The sequence below is a fragment of the Lethenteron reissneri genome, chromosome 23, assembly GCF_015708825.2.
Source record: "Lethenteron reissneri isolate LAM-NWPU_2019-01 chromosome 23, ASM1570882v1, whole genome shotgun sequence".
In the NCBI taxonomy this organism is placed as follows: domain Eukaryota; kingdom Metazoa; phylum Chordata; class Hyperoartia; order Petromyzontiformes; family Petromyzontidae; genus Lethenteron; species Lethenteron reissneri.
The window spans coordinates 22,519,496-22,534,032 of NC_083801.1; the positions used below are offsets into that span (position 1 = coordinate 22,519,496).

At 47.2% G+C, this 14,537-nt stretch overlaps 1 protein-coding gene across 2 annotated transcripts in view; it reads left to right on the forward strand.

The window, feature by feature from the left end:
• MGAT5 (alpha-1,6-mannosylglycoprotein 6-beta-N-acetylglucosaminyltransferase) overlaps positions 1–14,537 on the forward strand; it is a 98,989-nt gene that overhangs the window by 41,446 nt on the left and 43,006 nt on the right. For both annotated transcript variants that reach the window (XM_061557720.1, XM_061557719.1), the window contains exon 3: positions 8,458–8,631. In XM_061557720.1, coding sequence (XP_061413704.1) covers positions 8,458–8,631 — 174 coding nt within the window. The remainder of the gene's footprint in view (positions 1–8,457; positions 8,632–14,537) is intronic.

Genomic DNA, 14,537 nt, shown 5'->3' on the forward strand with positions numbered 1-14,537 from the left:
CCACGCGTTATCACGGGGCGTGGACATCGTTGTGAAAGTCGCGATTTTCATCTCCCCGGGTATGAAATTTCCGTAACGGCCGACTCGTGAAGGCGGCGGCAGCGCCCGTCGCCGCCTTTTTCGCCACATCATCATCGCCTCTCGGGCAGCGACCCAGAGCCAATCTCGCCGCCCTCCTTGCTCCCCCATCGGACCAGCATTTAGCTCGTGAACCATCGCCGACCTTGTGAGCCCTGGATATGTTTAATAATAATAATGAACTGCAAGCCTTCTCGTGGAATGCACAGATCGGACGTTACCACTGGACCCTGTCTCGTTTACCGATGTTTTTTGTGGAAGGTGGCACGCAGCTTTTGTTTGCGGTCTAACTTAAACCGCGTGGCAATTATATCTGGCGAAGAGACACTTGAGAAATTGGACTTATGTGGCCAATGGGCAGGCAGTATCGAGTCGTCATCCCCCCAGTGGGTGAATGACATGTTGTTACCCATTGGCTTTTTGTTGCGTTGACATTTTATTTGTTACGGCTGTACGACGGCCGTGTTTTTTATTGCAAAATATTTTATCCGTTTTGTTTTAATCATGAAAAAGTGTAGATTTACACCTGTCTAACAACACCCACGAGCCAAGATCACCTGCCAAGACTGTTTAAGACAGTCCTTTTTGTTAACCTCTTTGCTAAAGGACCCTTGATAGAAATGTCAGTCTTCCTTTTCTCTCAGTAATCGTCTGCTCATCATTACGTGCTCTCTTTAGTAGAGATGTGAGTCATCTAAGGTTTTGTGTCAGAGTCAATAATGATAAAGTATAGTTGTGGCGTAACGATGCATCGATCCAGCGATTTAACATGAATTATTTTTAAGCTCCTGGATACCATGCGTCGAATCACGTGTGTAATAATCGACATTTGTGATATATGTTGCACGTTAATGGGTTCACTTGATCCCCGCAGCCACGAGTTGCTGCTGCATTTGCCACGTAAATTGTTTTAAATGTATTCTTTCATCAAAGCACAATCCTTGAATCGCGACAATTCGTCGAATCGCCAGGTGACGGTGGAGGGGAGAATCGCGACCCCCTTTGCTGCTGCGTAGACGTATGCACGGTGTTTAAATATCTGTCCGCGTTGCCCGATGTTAAGCGATTTCATTTGGAGGATGCTTGGCACTTCTTCACGCCTGTGACCCAAAAATCACAGCACAGATGGGAGAACATTTACCCACGTTGACCTTTGTGCTAGCGGCTCGGCTGCTCGCACGCACACGCAGACACACACACGCTTGAGCAGAGCAACATTGTGGCCTCCTTGCAAGAAGCCAGCCAGCGACCCGTGATCGCCGTGGCGTGCCAACTACTAGCACAGCAGCCTTGCCGGCCGTGTTGTGCCGGGTGTTTTTCAGGTCATTCAAAGTGTTGCACGCAGTGAAGGATGCTGATGGAAATTGCATTACGTGCACCCCGCTTTTTTTTGTTATGTTTCGTACTTCAAAAGGAAAATGGAGGATGGCGCGCGAGCGCGTGTGTAAATGAAGTAATTGCGATGCGAGTGGGAGATCTGATTGGGCACACGTATTACATTTCAACAGGATGAATCGCGGGAAGAGGCTTTAAGGTGGGCGGGCGGATACGGAGGAATGAGAAGATTTCTGCATTAGCATGAAACCCAGAATTCTTGTCACAATTGGAAGCAGCGTAAAGAATGGTTTTAGCCCTGGCGCGAGGTCCTCAGGGGATCGTTGCGAGCCGCCCCCCCCCCCGTGTCCCAGGGAGCCGTATTAGCGCCTCGCAGGCCTGCAGCACCAGCTACCCCTTGGGGTAGTGTAATTGGTGGAAGCCATTGAGTGTGTAATTAGAACTGAGGCATCCTAAATTGTACGTTTTATAACGATTTACACACAATGGGCAGATGTTGAGATAAGCGCCGTGCATGGTGGAATCATTTTATCGGTGCTTTGGCGAGATTCCACGAGATCCCGCAATCCGTTACCGGCATTGCAACTGCTGCTGCGGTGCGTCCGTCCTTACGACTGCGCACCGTGCGTGCACCCCCTTCCTCGGCACGCTTCGCCAAATGAGGAGTTCCTCATTTGTGTACAAAGCGAACGTGTGATCCACGGCTAACACGAGTGGTGAGCGGTATCCGAAACAGTCCTGGCCACCCACGCTCCCTCCCCCTTCTTCACCAGGCCACGCTGGCTGGCTTGATGAAGTGAGGTCAAGCAAGCCACCTGGAACTCACTTCACACATGGTGTGGGGAAGCCTTCATCCAGCAGTAGATTGACAAAAGGGCTGGATGATTTTGGTACACCATGTGCACGCATGTATTGCGAGTTTAAGAATGGAAGCCATCCTTTTTGTTTATTTAACATCGCTTATAATGGCTTGCCATGTCACGGAACTGTAGAAATGGCCATCGTTATTATTATGATTGTAATATGTATTATCTACTTTGCAACAGACGGCATGTTTTAGTCGCCACCTGCAGTAATTACCAAGCGCCAGTGGCAGGAATCCAAACTGTTCAGTCCGCCTAACCTGGCCAGGGGAGTGTAATGATCCGTCCCCTGCCCCACAATTCGATGAATTTGCATGATTCTTGGCCACGATTCAGCTCAAGAAATAATTAGCTCTCTCAAGTTTGTATCGTCTCTTTCGTATCATTACTTTAGCCTAAACGTAACGTGTACATACAATTTTCTTGAATCGTAAATAATTGATTCTTGCATGCACAATTCTGTGCATGTGTCATGAATGTAAGAATCGGATTTTAATCGCTCGAGTTGTCGCATCCCTGCCGAGCATCCTCGCCAACGTATAGATAATCCGTTTCCCAGGGTGCACAATGTACAAAAACACATGTGCTCTGTATTAATCCGTATAATGGTCGCATCGTGTAGCCACGATCGCCATAAATCTGTCTTTTCATTGTTGTCTTGGAGGTGATAGGAACTGGAATGCATCTGGAATAAGTATAACCAGTAAAAACAAAGTTTTTCACTATAAATCCTTTATATGCGTGGCGGCTAGAGTCCTTTCGTCCTCTGGCTTGAGATGGCTGCCACCTATGGGTTAGATGATTGCATCGCAGCATTAAGAAATTGGTAATTAAATATAATATTTTTGTCCTAAAAAGTGTAAAATGTAGGATTTTTTTTTCACGAACATTAATTGTCACGCACAACGAGTCTGTGTGGAAAATGTCAGCTCGATTGGATCACGGGAAGTGGGTTAAAAAACGACCGAAAGATTTGCACGCAAGCAAGCAAGCACGCAAGCAAGCGAACTTAATATAAAGGATTTAAAAATATGTCTGCGGAGGAGATGGAGCCATAAAATGGGCTCGCATGCAGATGCTGGGTGGATGAGGTGGTGCGTGGCTTGGGGGAGGTTTTAATCTAGCAGTGGATTGATCAAGGGCAATGATGATGGTGATGGCGCAGTATTGACAAACAGCTGAAAACTGCTTTCTATACCCCCCCCCCCCCCCCCGTAAATCCGGCCTACGCTAAGAAAATGATGATGGGGGTTCAATGGGTGAACCGTGAACGCAGAACACATTTCCCTGCTCTTGCAAGTGCATGCATTAAACTCTTAAGGTCTTATCATTTACCCTAATGTAGCTTTACTGCTTAATATCCACAGTGTACGGCAGATTGAAAAGCACCTTTAATGCGGTTTAGGGAAGGCGGGCGGCAGACCATGCTCGATTTCCCAGGTGGAAATGACAGTGTGGCCAATGGGCAGTGTGGCGAAATAACGTTTCGAGTGAATTAGATGTATTTTTTTTTTACCGTTTGAAGAACATTCAATTTACTCTGTGCATATTATAGTATGAAGAGAACTAAATAAGGCATCGTTATGAATTTTGAAGAGGTCCACAGGAGTGTGTGGTGAAAGCTCGAGAGAAGGAAGAGGCCTAACTCACGGCACAACCGAGGAGGTACCACTCTTGGAAGTGCACACATCTGGTTTCAGATCTTAGCTGATAGGGGCTCGCGAAACCAACAACTGAAGTTTCCGCCGCGGACGTGACAATTGTTTTGCGGCCTCTTTCGTCACGGATCTACGCTAACCGTCTAGAAAACCAGAATTAAAACACGGACGGCCATGAAACCAACATCGCCGTCTTTCCGAGTCGGGTCGGAGATTGCGCCACGCGAACCGAAAACAGTCACGGGTCGTGCCCGTTTCCCGCAAAGCAATTTCCTGCCTTTTAAATAGTAGTCAATTTATTTCTACGCGTTCTGTGCTGCTGATAGTAGGCTGTTAACCTAGTTTCGTCACGGCTCAAGAGCTGCCTGTTATTGGAGAAAGATTTCAAGGCAGAAAGGTTTCTGCCTTGAGCAGCAGCTGCTGTGCAGGCAAATAGCGGCCTAGTCATGACCGATTACAGGATAAAACCTCTAACAGTGTGTCTAAACAGAAAGTGACAATACCATGAAACAGCAGAGCACTTTCCTCCCCGAGCAATACTTATTAAATTCCTACGTTTCAGCAGATGAAGTGTTCCAGTCTGCCTTGCGCTTAGTTCTGTGGAGCGTAATCCTCACGAAGCGTGCTTTGGCAAGACCCATTTTAGTGTTTTTGTCCTGCCCCAGTTGTCGCTAATTGAAATGAAGCGTCTGCATGCGGCAACCCGTATTAAACGAACCGCACACACGGAGCGGACAGCGCTGTCTCCCCGAGCCGGCCTGCACGCCGTGATGTGGTGCGTCTGGCACCGTCCAGCTAAAGAGAAATGTGCCCCCCCTTGACCAGGCAATTCGATTAATTTTCATGATTCTGGCCTACGATTCTATTCGAAGATCATTTTATTTCTGGTGCTAGAACATGGCCGTAGTAGTAACAGGAGTAATAAGAAGAAAAAGGTTGCACATGGAATAAGACTTGATGATGCAGGCATTTGTGAGAAGAAACTGGCACTATTTTTACACACGTAGCATGGACAACTGCAGAAAGATAAAAAGTGTGTTCGGAAAAAGAGAAATAACCAAAAAGAGGAAAACCTAATAGAGAATGGCTTGATGACACTATAAGGGATTGGTGCCAGACAGATGTGGCACCACTTGAGGAAATTGGCACTACAAGACAGAGGAAAGTGGAAATAAATGACGAAATGTGCAGTGGACACCTTTGGGGCTATCTCCCCATGGGTTGTGATGATGATTGCATGGCTGCGTTGAGGTGTGCACTTACGTTTCCATACTTTACCGCTAACATCACAGTGCCGATTGATATCTGAAGCATTCCTGGACCTTGCCTTGCCCCCCCCCCTCCGGCCTTCATCAACCCTCGCCGACCAGCATGGTGAAGTATGGTCAAATGACTGACATCGTCTGAGGAGGCCTCCATTCAATCGTGGTTTAGCAAAGGCGGGGGGGGGGGGGTGTAAAAATACCCCCAAATCTACCTCCATGACGGCAAAATGCTGTTTGCAACGCCTGCGTCAGCCATTTAACAAGTCGTCGCAAGGAGAGTGCGGCAGCGCACAGCGGAAGATGCCACCCGGCCCATCCCAACCCTCGCGCACACGGCCAAGTGGTGGTGGTGGCGGCAGATATTTTAGATGTTTTTTTTTACTACAAATGAAGTGAACGTCGCGATTTCATTTCGGGTTGGCATCGCTAAATTTACGTCAGGCATTTTGGCAAATTGGTTCAATAGCCCAACACAGTCCACACCTCGCCCCGAGCGGCGAAAATGAAAACACTGACGACAAGAGCAAAAAAAGAATAGTGACGCTGCCACCCGTACGACGTCGCTGCAGCGCGCGGTTGCGCTGCATCGCACGGCGGGGTTGCAGTGGGAGCAGCAGGAGGAGGAATGCTCCATTAGTCTGGCCTACGCAAAGACAAGCACAAATAGAGACATACAAGCAGCAATCCTTATATGAATAACAATACTAATACCATTCAAGAGACTGCCAATGTGAAATAGGTCTCGGAGTGAGCGGATATGATTGGCAAATGTACTAGATTGCATAGAGCCTTTGTGATGAAGCATTAGGTTGGAAGGCCAAACGGATGACCTCGTCCAATATTATGATTCACAATGGTTCTTAACGACATACTTGGTCAGGTCGCACGTGGCCTTGCACAGACGTCTATTACGAATCCGTTGCACTGTGAATAAAACTCAAAAGAGGTGTGAGAGTGGGACCAGATGAACACTGAATGCAGCCCCGTGCATTCAGTGTTCAACGTGCTATGAAGAAGGGCCATTAACCGAAACGTCGCCTATCATATATTTATCCTTTTAAGGCCACGTCGTTATTGATGAATGCGTTGTTGTTGGGGGGGGGGATCATTTGAAATGTGTTATTATGGTGTTGCTTGAAATGGCTACACAAATCACAGCGTACTGTATGCGTGTCCTAATTGCGCTGCCATAAGCCGTAAAATATATTTCCTGCAACAACGTCTGGAACACGTGGCGTGAATGAAGGGTGCGGTGATGTGGGAGAAAGTGGTATTTGTGTGTGTGTGCGCACACGTGTGTGGGTGTGTGCGTGCGCGCGTGCCTTTTATTTCTGCAGGTTGTTATTGCGTGTCGTATCAATGAGACGACGAATTTCTTAAAATACTGAATTTGTTCCGCTGCTCGTTGTGCCCTTTCAAATGCAACAAAGCTGTGAATAAGCAGCCTGGAGTTGGGGTGCAGACCTGAGAGAGAAAATAGATAATTTCTGTTAATTGCAGTCATCACCTCCATTTTCCGCCCGTTAAGGCCACCACAGGTTCCCTAAACGGATTGTGTATTTTTAAATTACCCTAATGACCAGTACAGGGTGAATAACAAACCAAACATGGTGGGAAAACACAATTTATGTAGATTAACCCTTAACCTTCGTACGGACAGTGAACTTAACTTGAATATGCTTCAGTCCTCATCACCATCGGCCATCGTCAATCCACTGCGAGATGAGGGCCTCCCCCAAGCTTCTGCCACCCTAGCACCTACACACAAGCTGATTTAATCGCTCCATCTCCTTGGTCAACATCCACTGGAATGCGTTCCACTCCTTGGCTCCCGCTCCCTAGCTTGCGCTGTCAGAAATAATAAATATTACATTAAAACCTGCCACATTCATCATTCGCACGGAAGTAAAAAAAAGCGCATAGGCTGGAGTTTAGATCAATGGGTTCTTCTGCAGAGGAGAGAGCAAAGGCGGTGGTTGAGTGACCAACGGTTGTAAGAATTGCTGTATGCTTGTGGGGCCATAGAAATCCTGGGACATTTCAAGGAAGTTGACCAGTGAACAATTTTAATTTGACGTATAAAGCGATTTTATTTAGTAGACACTACCAATTCAACCCTTCCAATGCCCAAAATATACGTTTACATTCAGTTTTCACACGTAGGCTTTTGCGACCAATATTATCCATAATAGAGGTTTTGTCGAGTTTAAGGATGCATTTATATTTACACGATCTAACCCAGAACCTTATATTATGGATACGTTTAAATTGTCACTTCTTCTCTCACTATGGCCATGGTTACCATTCCCATGAACTTAATTCGTTGATTTCCTTACCCGGTTTGAGGACTCTGTTTACCACACTGACTATTTCATCTCATCCTCATTTGGAATTCCCTCACGTCGTTTATTTTCCCTCATTCTTACCATCTTGATCAATTCAACAAACATTAACTTGCTATTTTGCCTTTAGTAGTGCTATTGGTTGCTGACCGCTGGACATTTTGGGCATATTTATATTCCAAGGAAGGGCATTTACAAAAAGTGAAGTGATTGGACTCTTCTGACAAACACCACGAGAGGGCAAACGTTGTGTGACTGTAGGCCCGAGTTAAATATTACAGTAACGTTTATATTGAAATAGCTTTCACCGAATTGCAGGTTTGCAATGTAGGAAGGTCGTTGAGTTATAAAATTAGAGGCCAATAGTTTCCCACAATTGTTAAGCGAATCTGAATAGGAAGTAAATGATTAGAAACACATTACATTGGAGTTCCAACGCGGCTGTGTGGCTCATGGGATGTGTAAAAACAAACTTAGTTTTTTACGTGGTGGGACGGACACGGGAAGGAGGTGAATTGTCCACTTGATAATTGTGTTCCTTAAATGCTTCACTACGACCAACTACAGGTAATTGGCATACAATTAGGGGTGCAACCAAACGAACCTGAGCGTATGACGAATGTTGTGACGTTGTCTTTTTAGTGTCGTTGTGCCTCTGCGCACTGCTGCCAATACAGTCCCCCCTTTTTTTCCCGTTGAAAAAATGAAATTGGGGTCAGAGTTCAATTGTGCTGTGACCACAAATAAACGTAATTCAAGCCTCATCCTTTTTTAAATGGTTTCCAGCTACCGTGCGCAGTGCGATGTGTAAAAGGTGAAGTGATGTTGGTTTAAATTTGTCAGCATAAATGAGTTTATAGTTTTATAATCTGGGTCCGCTGCCCACTTCCTACCCCCCCCCCCCCCATCCGTCCAGATCTGAAAAAGACGCTGGCTGTGCTGCTGGATAATATACTCCAGCGGGTCGGGAAGCTGGAGGCCAAGGTGGACTTCCTGTACAATGGGACACGGACCAACGCATCCAACACCAACCACTCGGGATTGCTGGGCACCACCCCGGCCAGCAGCGACAGCAGGGTCAACGCTGCAGGTGGGTGTCAACGCACACGGTTGTGCTACTCGGTGTGCCGTGTGTGTGTGAGTGTGTGTGCGCGTGTGGGGAGCAGTACTGTAGCGGTGAGGCACTGTGCTACAAACCTGGCGACCTGAGTTCGATTCCCGCTCACGGCCAACACCGGTGACGATTATTAGAACCAGTCCTCGGCCTCCCCTAGGTTGACTCAGCCTCAATAAGTACCTGGTGCGGTGTGTAAACATTGCCACTGGGGAGACAAAGGTGGCCGGGCGTGGTGCTGGCCACACCTTCTCTTCGTATACCGTGCTGGCCTTAATAGGTGCTTGCTAACAGCACTTGTCCCAACAGTCTTGAGGCTATACCAGGGATCTTTGTCTGTTTTATTTTTCCCGGAGAATGTGTGTGAGTGTAGTCATTGTTTTGCATGTATATGTTAGAGTTTTGTGTGGGTTGCCGTTAGGTGGTGTTGGATTGGTGGGCTGTTGGGATGGCGGGTGGTGGTGATTGTTGGGTGAGTTGGGGTTGGGTTATGGTTGTGGGTAGGTTGTTGGCAGGGTGGGCCTGACCTGGCTGTCGTTTTTCTTGTCGTATTCGTCCGGACTTCCTTGGGACTCTGCAGGTGCTGGGATTCTCCGTCGGTCCGTTGATTTTGGTGCCGTTCTTGGTCCTGTTTTCTAAGCCTTTATCTTTTCTTCCCCTCTTGTTTGCTCCGATGTGTTTTGTATTTCCTTTGTGTTTGGAGGTCTCCGAGATGCCGTATAAGAGTAAATGCAAATCTTTTGTTACTCAGCTACTCTGTCAATGTATGTGTGTATGTTGAACTTCTTTTGCACACCGCACGTAGCCAATCGTGTTCATCGGAGGTGTGCGGGACCAATGACACCGTTTTTTAACTCCTGGCCGTGATCTTCAATGGCATCTGTACTCAGTGCGGATCCTACTTAGATTCAATCTGTCAAAAATACAATGTGTGATATGGAGTGCCATCATGGGTAATGGAAAATGGAACGAGCGCGAGCATAATGATCATCTTATTGCCCATTGTGCTTCGTTGCTTTTAATAGGAGCTCGCCAACAGCACTCGCGTCCAAGACATTAACATTAAACGCGGCCGTGCCCACAGTCTGAACTTCAAAACGTCTCCACTGTAATGAATTGGGTTACATTAAATAAAGCTTTGGGGTGTATGTAGTTGCTAAAGAGGGGGAAAACAAATTGAACCAATTTGCGGGCTTCTGTCACGTTTGCGCTCGCTGTCGGGGGAAATTGGACATCCGATGTGGCAATTGCAAAGGTGGCGATTGCGGCGGCGTGCGTGCCGCCAAGCGGGACTGCTCGCAAACGCTTTCCCGCGCGCCCTGGTCCTCCCCACCTCAAGGGCTATCGTTGGGTTGCCATGCTCCGTGCACTTGGATGTGCTTGTGACTTGCGCATGGCCTTAAGACTTTTCAAAACCTGCTTTGTCACAATTGAAACGCAGCGTTGACAGGTGACCACAGTGGATTTGAAGTCGATGCTTATTTCCATCTTTTCTTTGCGTGAAGGTGCTGATTGTTACGTAGTATTTGGCTTATTTATACTTTGCCTCTCGCAAATACAAAATACTTTCAGCTCATTTTTATTACTACGGCTGCATGCATGAAATATTGAATTGCCCAGCACAGTGCCATTAAGTTTGGTGAATGCTGTTGGGAAATCTGATGCCAACACTGCAATTAGGAACAACATATTTCATTGCCCCTAAAGTGTCACAATTAGTAATGATTGAAACCTTTGCATTTGTAACATCTTTCTAAATTCTTGAGTGATGTTTTATTATTATTATAATGATAATAATAAACTCCTCTGCCTTTTATAATCTGTTAGCTTATGAAGCAGAGATGTTTTTAGATTGGATGAAATTATTGTTTTTCTCCAAATTATAAACTCAATGCAGACAAATTACTGGCACCAGCAAACATAATTAGTGGGTGCAATTTTTCAATTACAGCAACAAGCAAATGTTTCATTTAAAGTCAATGTGCTGGACTGACGCATCTCTGAATCGCCAAAGACCTAATCTCAGTGGCCTCTTGATGGGCTGTGGTGTCTGCTGTAGCACGGAGAAAAGCGTGTGATGAGCTCCAACACCCGGTAACCCACCCAGATTTAATTCGCGCTGAGTTCAAATTAATGCCGCCAGCTGTGCTTCTGCATGTTAGATTGTCCAGTGCCACGCTGCTGGGATGGGATCAAATGGTGCGTTCTCACAAGTGTCTCCTACTCGTTCCAGAACGTTCCTGAAACGGCCCAGAACATCTTGCTTCTTGTTCCAAAGCGGTGGGCTCGGTGGGCTCGGCAGGCTCGAGCCCTCCCCTCTATACTCCCACGCCCCCTCCCTCCCTTCCCTCTGCATACAGAGAGTGGCGTTGATATTTTTGTTTGCATTATTCACAAGGTTTTTTAACTCGTGGCCTGGGTAGGTTTACCGTACCCCAAATCAACATATACTGCGTTACGTTGCTCTTTTTCCACCACGGTGTTTTTTGCGCTCGTGAGAATGCAGCCCAGAAGTTACCTGGGATGAAAGCGGCTGGGGGGTGGAGGGGGGGGGGGCGTAGTCTCCTTGTCAAGCGGAGTGACCACGTAGGCCGGGCTCTGCAGACTGGGAGCAGTTTGCAGGCTGCCGTGAGAATCTATACTGGGCGGGCTATTGCGTGCTCATGGGGGACAGCTGCAGGAGAGAATATTTCAGAATATCTGTGTTTTTGCCATCTCAACCGCCTTCTTCTATGCAAAAGCGAAGCCACGGTAATGAGAACTATGGCACCGTGTGCTGGTTTTAGGAGTTCTATCCCCCGCACGAGAATCCGATGCATAATGCATGCTGTTGGTGGTTTTAGTCTTCTCGCCATTGCTACCAAATTTGTCCCAATTATTTTATGTCATCAGTTTTTGGAGGATTTTAAGTTTTTAACTTAAAAGATGGGTGCAATTTAAAACCTTGTTAATAAGGACAATTTTTTAAGTTGTGGAGAATTTTTGTGTTAATGATTATTTGATGTTCAATTTTACCCACTTAAAAAATAGAATTATTTGCGTAAACATTTCAAGAAACGTCTTGGGTACAAAAAAATACACCGTGAACCTAATCGCGTGGCATATTTTTCACAAACGGGGAATATTTGCGCGGAACTAATATATTTTCACAAAATATAAATTCATTCGTGACCAAATTAATAATGAATTAGTTTTATTTCCTTTGGTTTCATGATATCATGGTTTATTTTTATATCAGATGTGTAATTTCCTTTAGGTGCTCGAACATTCTCAGAACTGCCGCGAATGTTTGAAAAACTGGCAGCTCCCACCTGTGGATCTAAACCACGCTTGTGGCCTCGCCACTCGCCGCCGTTATTTTCCGGCTTGACATCATCGCCGCTAAAAGCCGTGGGCACGAGTAAAGTGGGGGCAGCAGCGACGCGGGACAGCCTGGAAAAAAACGTTCACGGGCACTTCAGTTACACACACGAGCCCCGTCGCTTGATGCCAATCACTCAATGAGCACGCAGACAGGCAGGGGTCTACAAATAATATAATTAAATATTATTGTGTATGGGGGGGGGGGATGCAATTCATCAATTCATCAAAAATCCGCAAACCTCTTGATTGTGCCTGATGATGGTGATGACTATACTACAGCTTTAATGACGTAACACAATTGCACCACTGCATTTATTACAATTAATTGTCCAACATGACGATGTATAAACCTTACACGTAAAATAATTACGACTGTACTTAACACGGTTAATACAAGATAAAGGTTTATTGCGCTGCTGTGCAATATTCATACAGAAAACTAATTTTTCATTGTTATCGAACTTTGCACATTTTTTCTACATTTCAGTAGAAAAGTGCATTCTCATCTTAAGCACAAAACGCTTTAAATTAACATATTTACTTAACTTTTGTGACTGCAGGAATTAATATTCTTTAGTTCTTTAGGTAAAGTCACGTAGATAAAAAAACAAGTGAATTAAAATATCGCGACGTTTCGATCGCAACACAAAGCGGTCGTCATCAGGAAAAGGGGTTAGCCTCTAAAGGCACACCGTTTATAAAGGTTTGGAGATGGGCGTAGCCCGAGTGTATCTGCAGCACCAGCAGCATGGGCAGGGCAGCAATGCCAATGCAGCAGCAATGCCAATGCAGCAGCAATGCCAATGCAGCAGCAATGCCAATGCAGCAGCAATGCCAATGCAGCAGCAATGCCAATGCGGCAGCAATGCCAATGCGGCAGCAATGCCAATGCGGCAGCAATGCCAATGCGGCAGCAATGCCAATGCAGCAGCAATGCCAATGCAGCAGCAATGCCAATGTAGCAGCAATGCCAATGCAGCAGCAATGCCAATGTAGCAGCAATGCCAATGCAGCAGCAATGACAATGCAGCAGCAATGCCAATGCGGCAGCAATGCCAATGCGGCAGCAATGCCAATGCGGCAGCAATGCCAATGCGGCAGCAATGCCAATGCGGCAGCAATGCCAATGCGGCAGCAATGCCAATGCGGCAGCAATGCCAATGCGGCAGCAATGCCAATGCGGCAGCAATGCCAATGTAGCAGCAATGCCAATGCAGCAGCAATGCCAATGTAGCAGCAATGCCAATGCAGCAGCAATGCCAATGTAGCAGCAATGCCAATGCAGCAGCAATGCCAATGCAGCAGCAATGCCAATGCAGCAGCAATGCCAATGTAGCAGCAATGCCAATGCAGCAGCAATGCCAATGCAGCAGCAATGCCAATGCAGCAGCAATGCCAATGCAGCAGCAATGCCAATGCAGCAGCAATGCCAATGCGGCAGCAATGCCAATGCGGCAGCAATGCCAATGCGGCAGCAATGCCAATGCGGCAGCAATGCCAATGCGGCAGCAATGCCAATGCGGCAGCAATGCCAATGCGGCAGCAATGCCAATGCGGCAGCAATGCCAATGCGGCAGCAATGCCAATGCGGCAGCAATGCCAATGCGGCAGCAATGCCAATGCGGCAGCAATGCCAATGCGGCAGCAATGCCAATGCGGCAGCAATGCCAATGCGGCAGCAATGCCAATGCGGCAGCAATGCCAATGCAGCAGCAATGCCAATGCAGCAGCAATGCCAATGCAGCAGCAATGCCAATGCAGCAGCAATGCCAATGCAGCAGCAATGCCAATGCAGCAGCAATGCCAATGCAGCAGCAATGCCAATGCAGCAGCAATGCCAATGCAGCAGCAATGCCAATGCAGCAGCAATGCCAATGCAGCAGCAATGCCAATGCAGCAGCAATGCCAATGCAGCAGCAATGCCAATGCAGCAGCAATGCCAATGCAGCAGCAATGCCAATGCAGCAGCAATGCCAATGCAGCAGCAATGCCAATGCAGCAGCAATGCCAATGCAGCAGCAATGCCAATGCAGCAGCAATGCCAATGCAGCAGCAATGCCAATGCAGCAGCAATGCCAATGCAGCAGCAATGCCATGCAGCAGCAATGCCAATGCAGCAGCAATGCCAATGCAGCAGCAATGCCAATGCAAGCAGCCAATGCCCATGCAGCAGCAATGCCAATGCAGCAGCAATGCCAATGCAGCAGCAATGCCAATGCAGCAGCAATGCCAATGCAGCAGCAATGCCAATGCAGCAGCAATGACAATGCAGCAGCAATGACAATGCAGCAAAGGGCCGCCAGGAAGTCACTGCACCCCGCTCCACACACCACACTCCACACACCACACTCCACACTCCACACACCACCCACTCCACACTCCACACACCACACTCCACACACCACACTCCACACACCACACTCCACACACCACACTCCACACACCACACTACACACACCACACTCCACACTACCACACACCACACTCCACACACCACACTCCACACACCACACTCCACA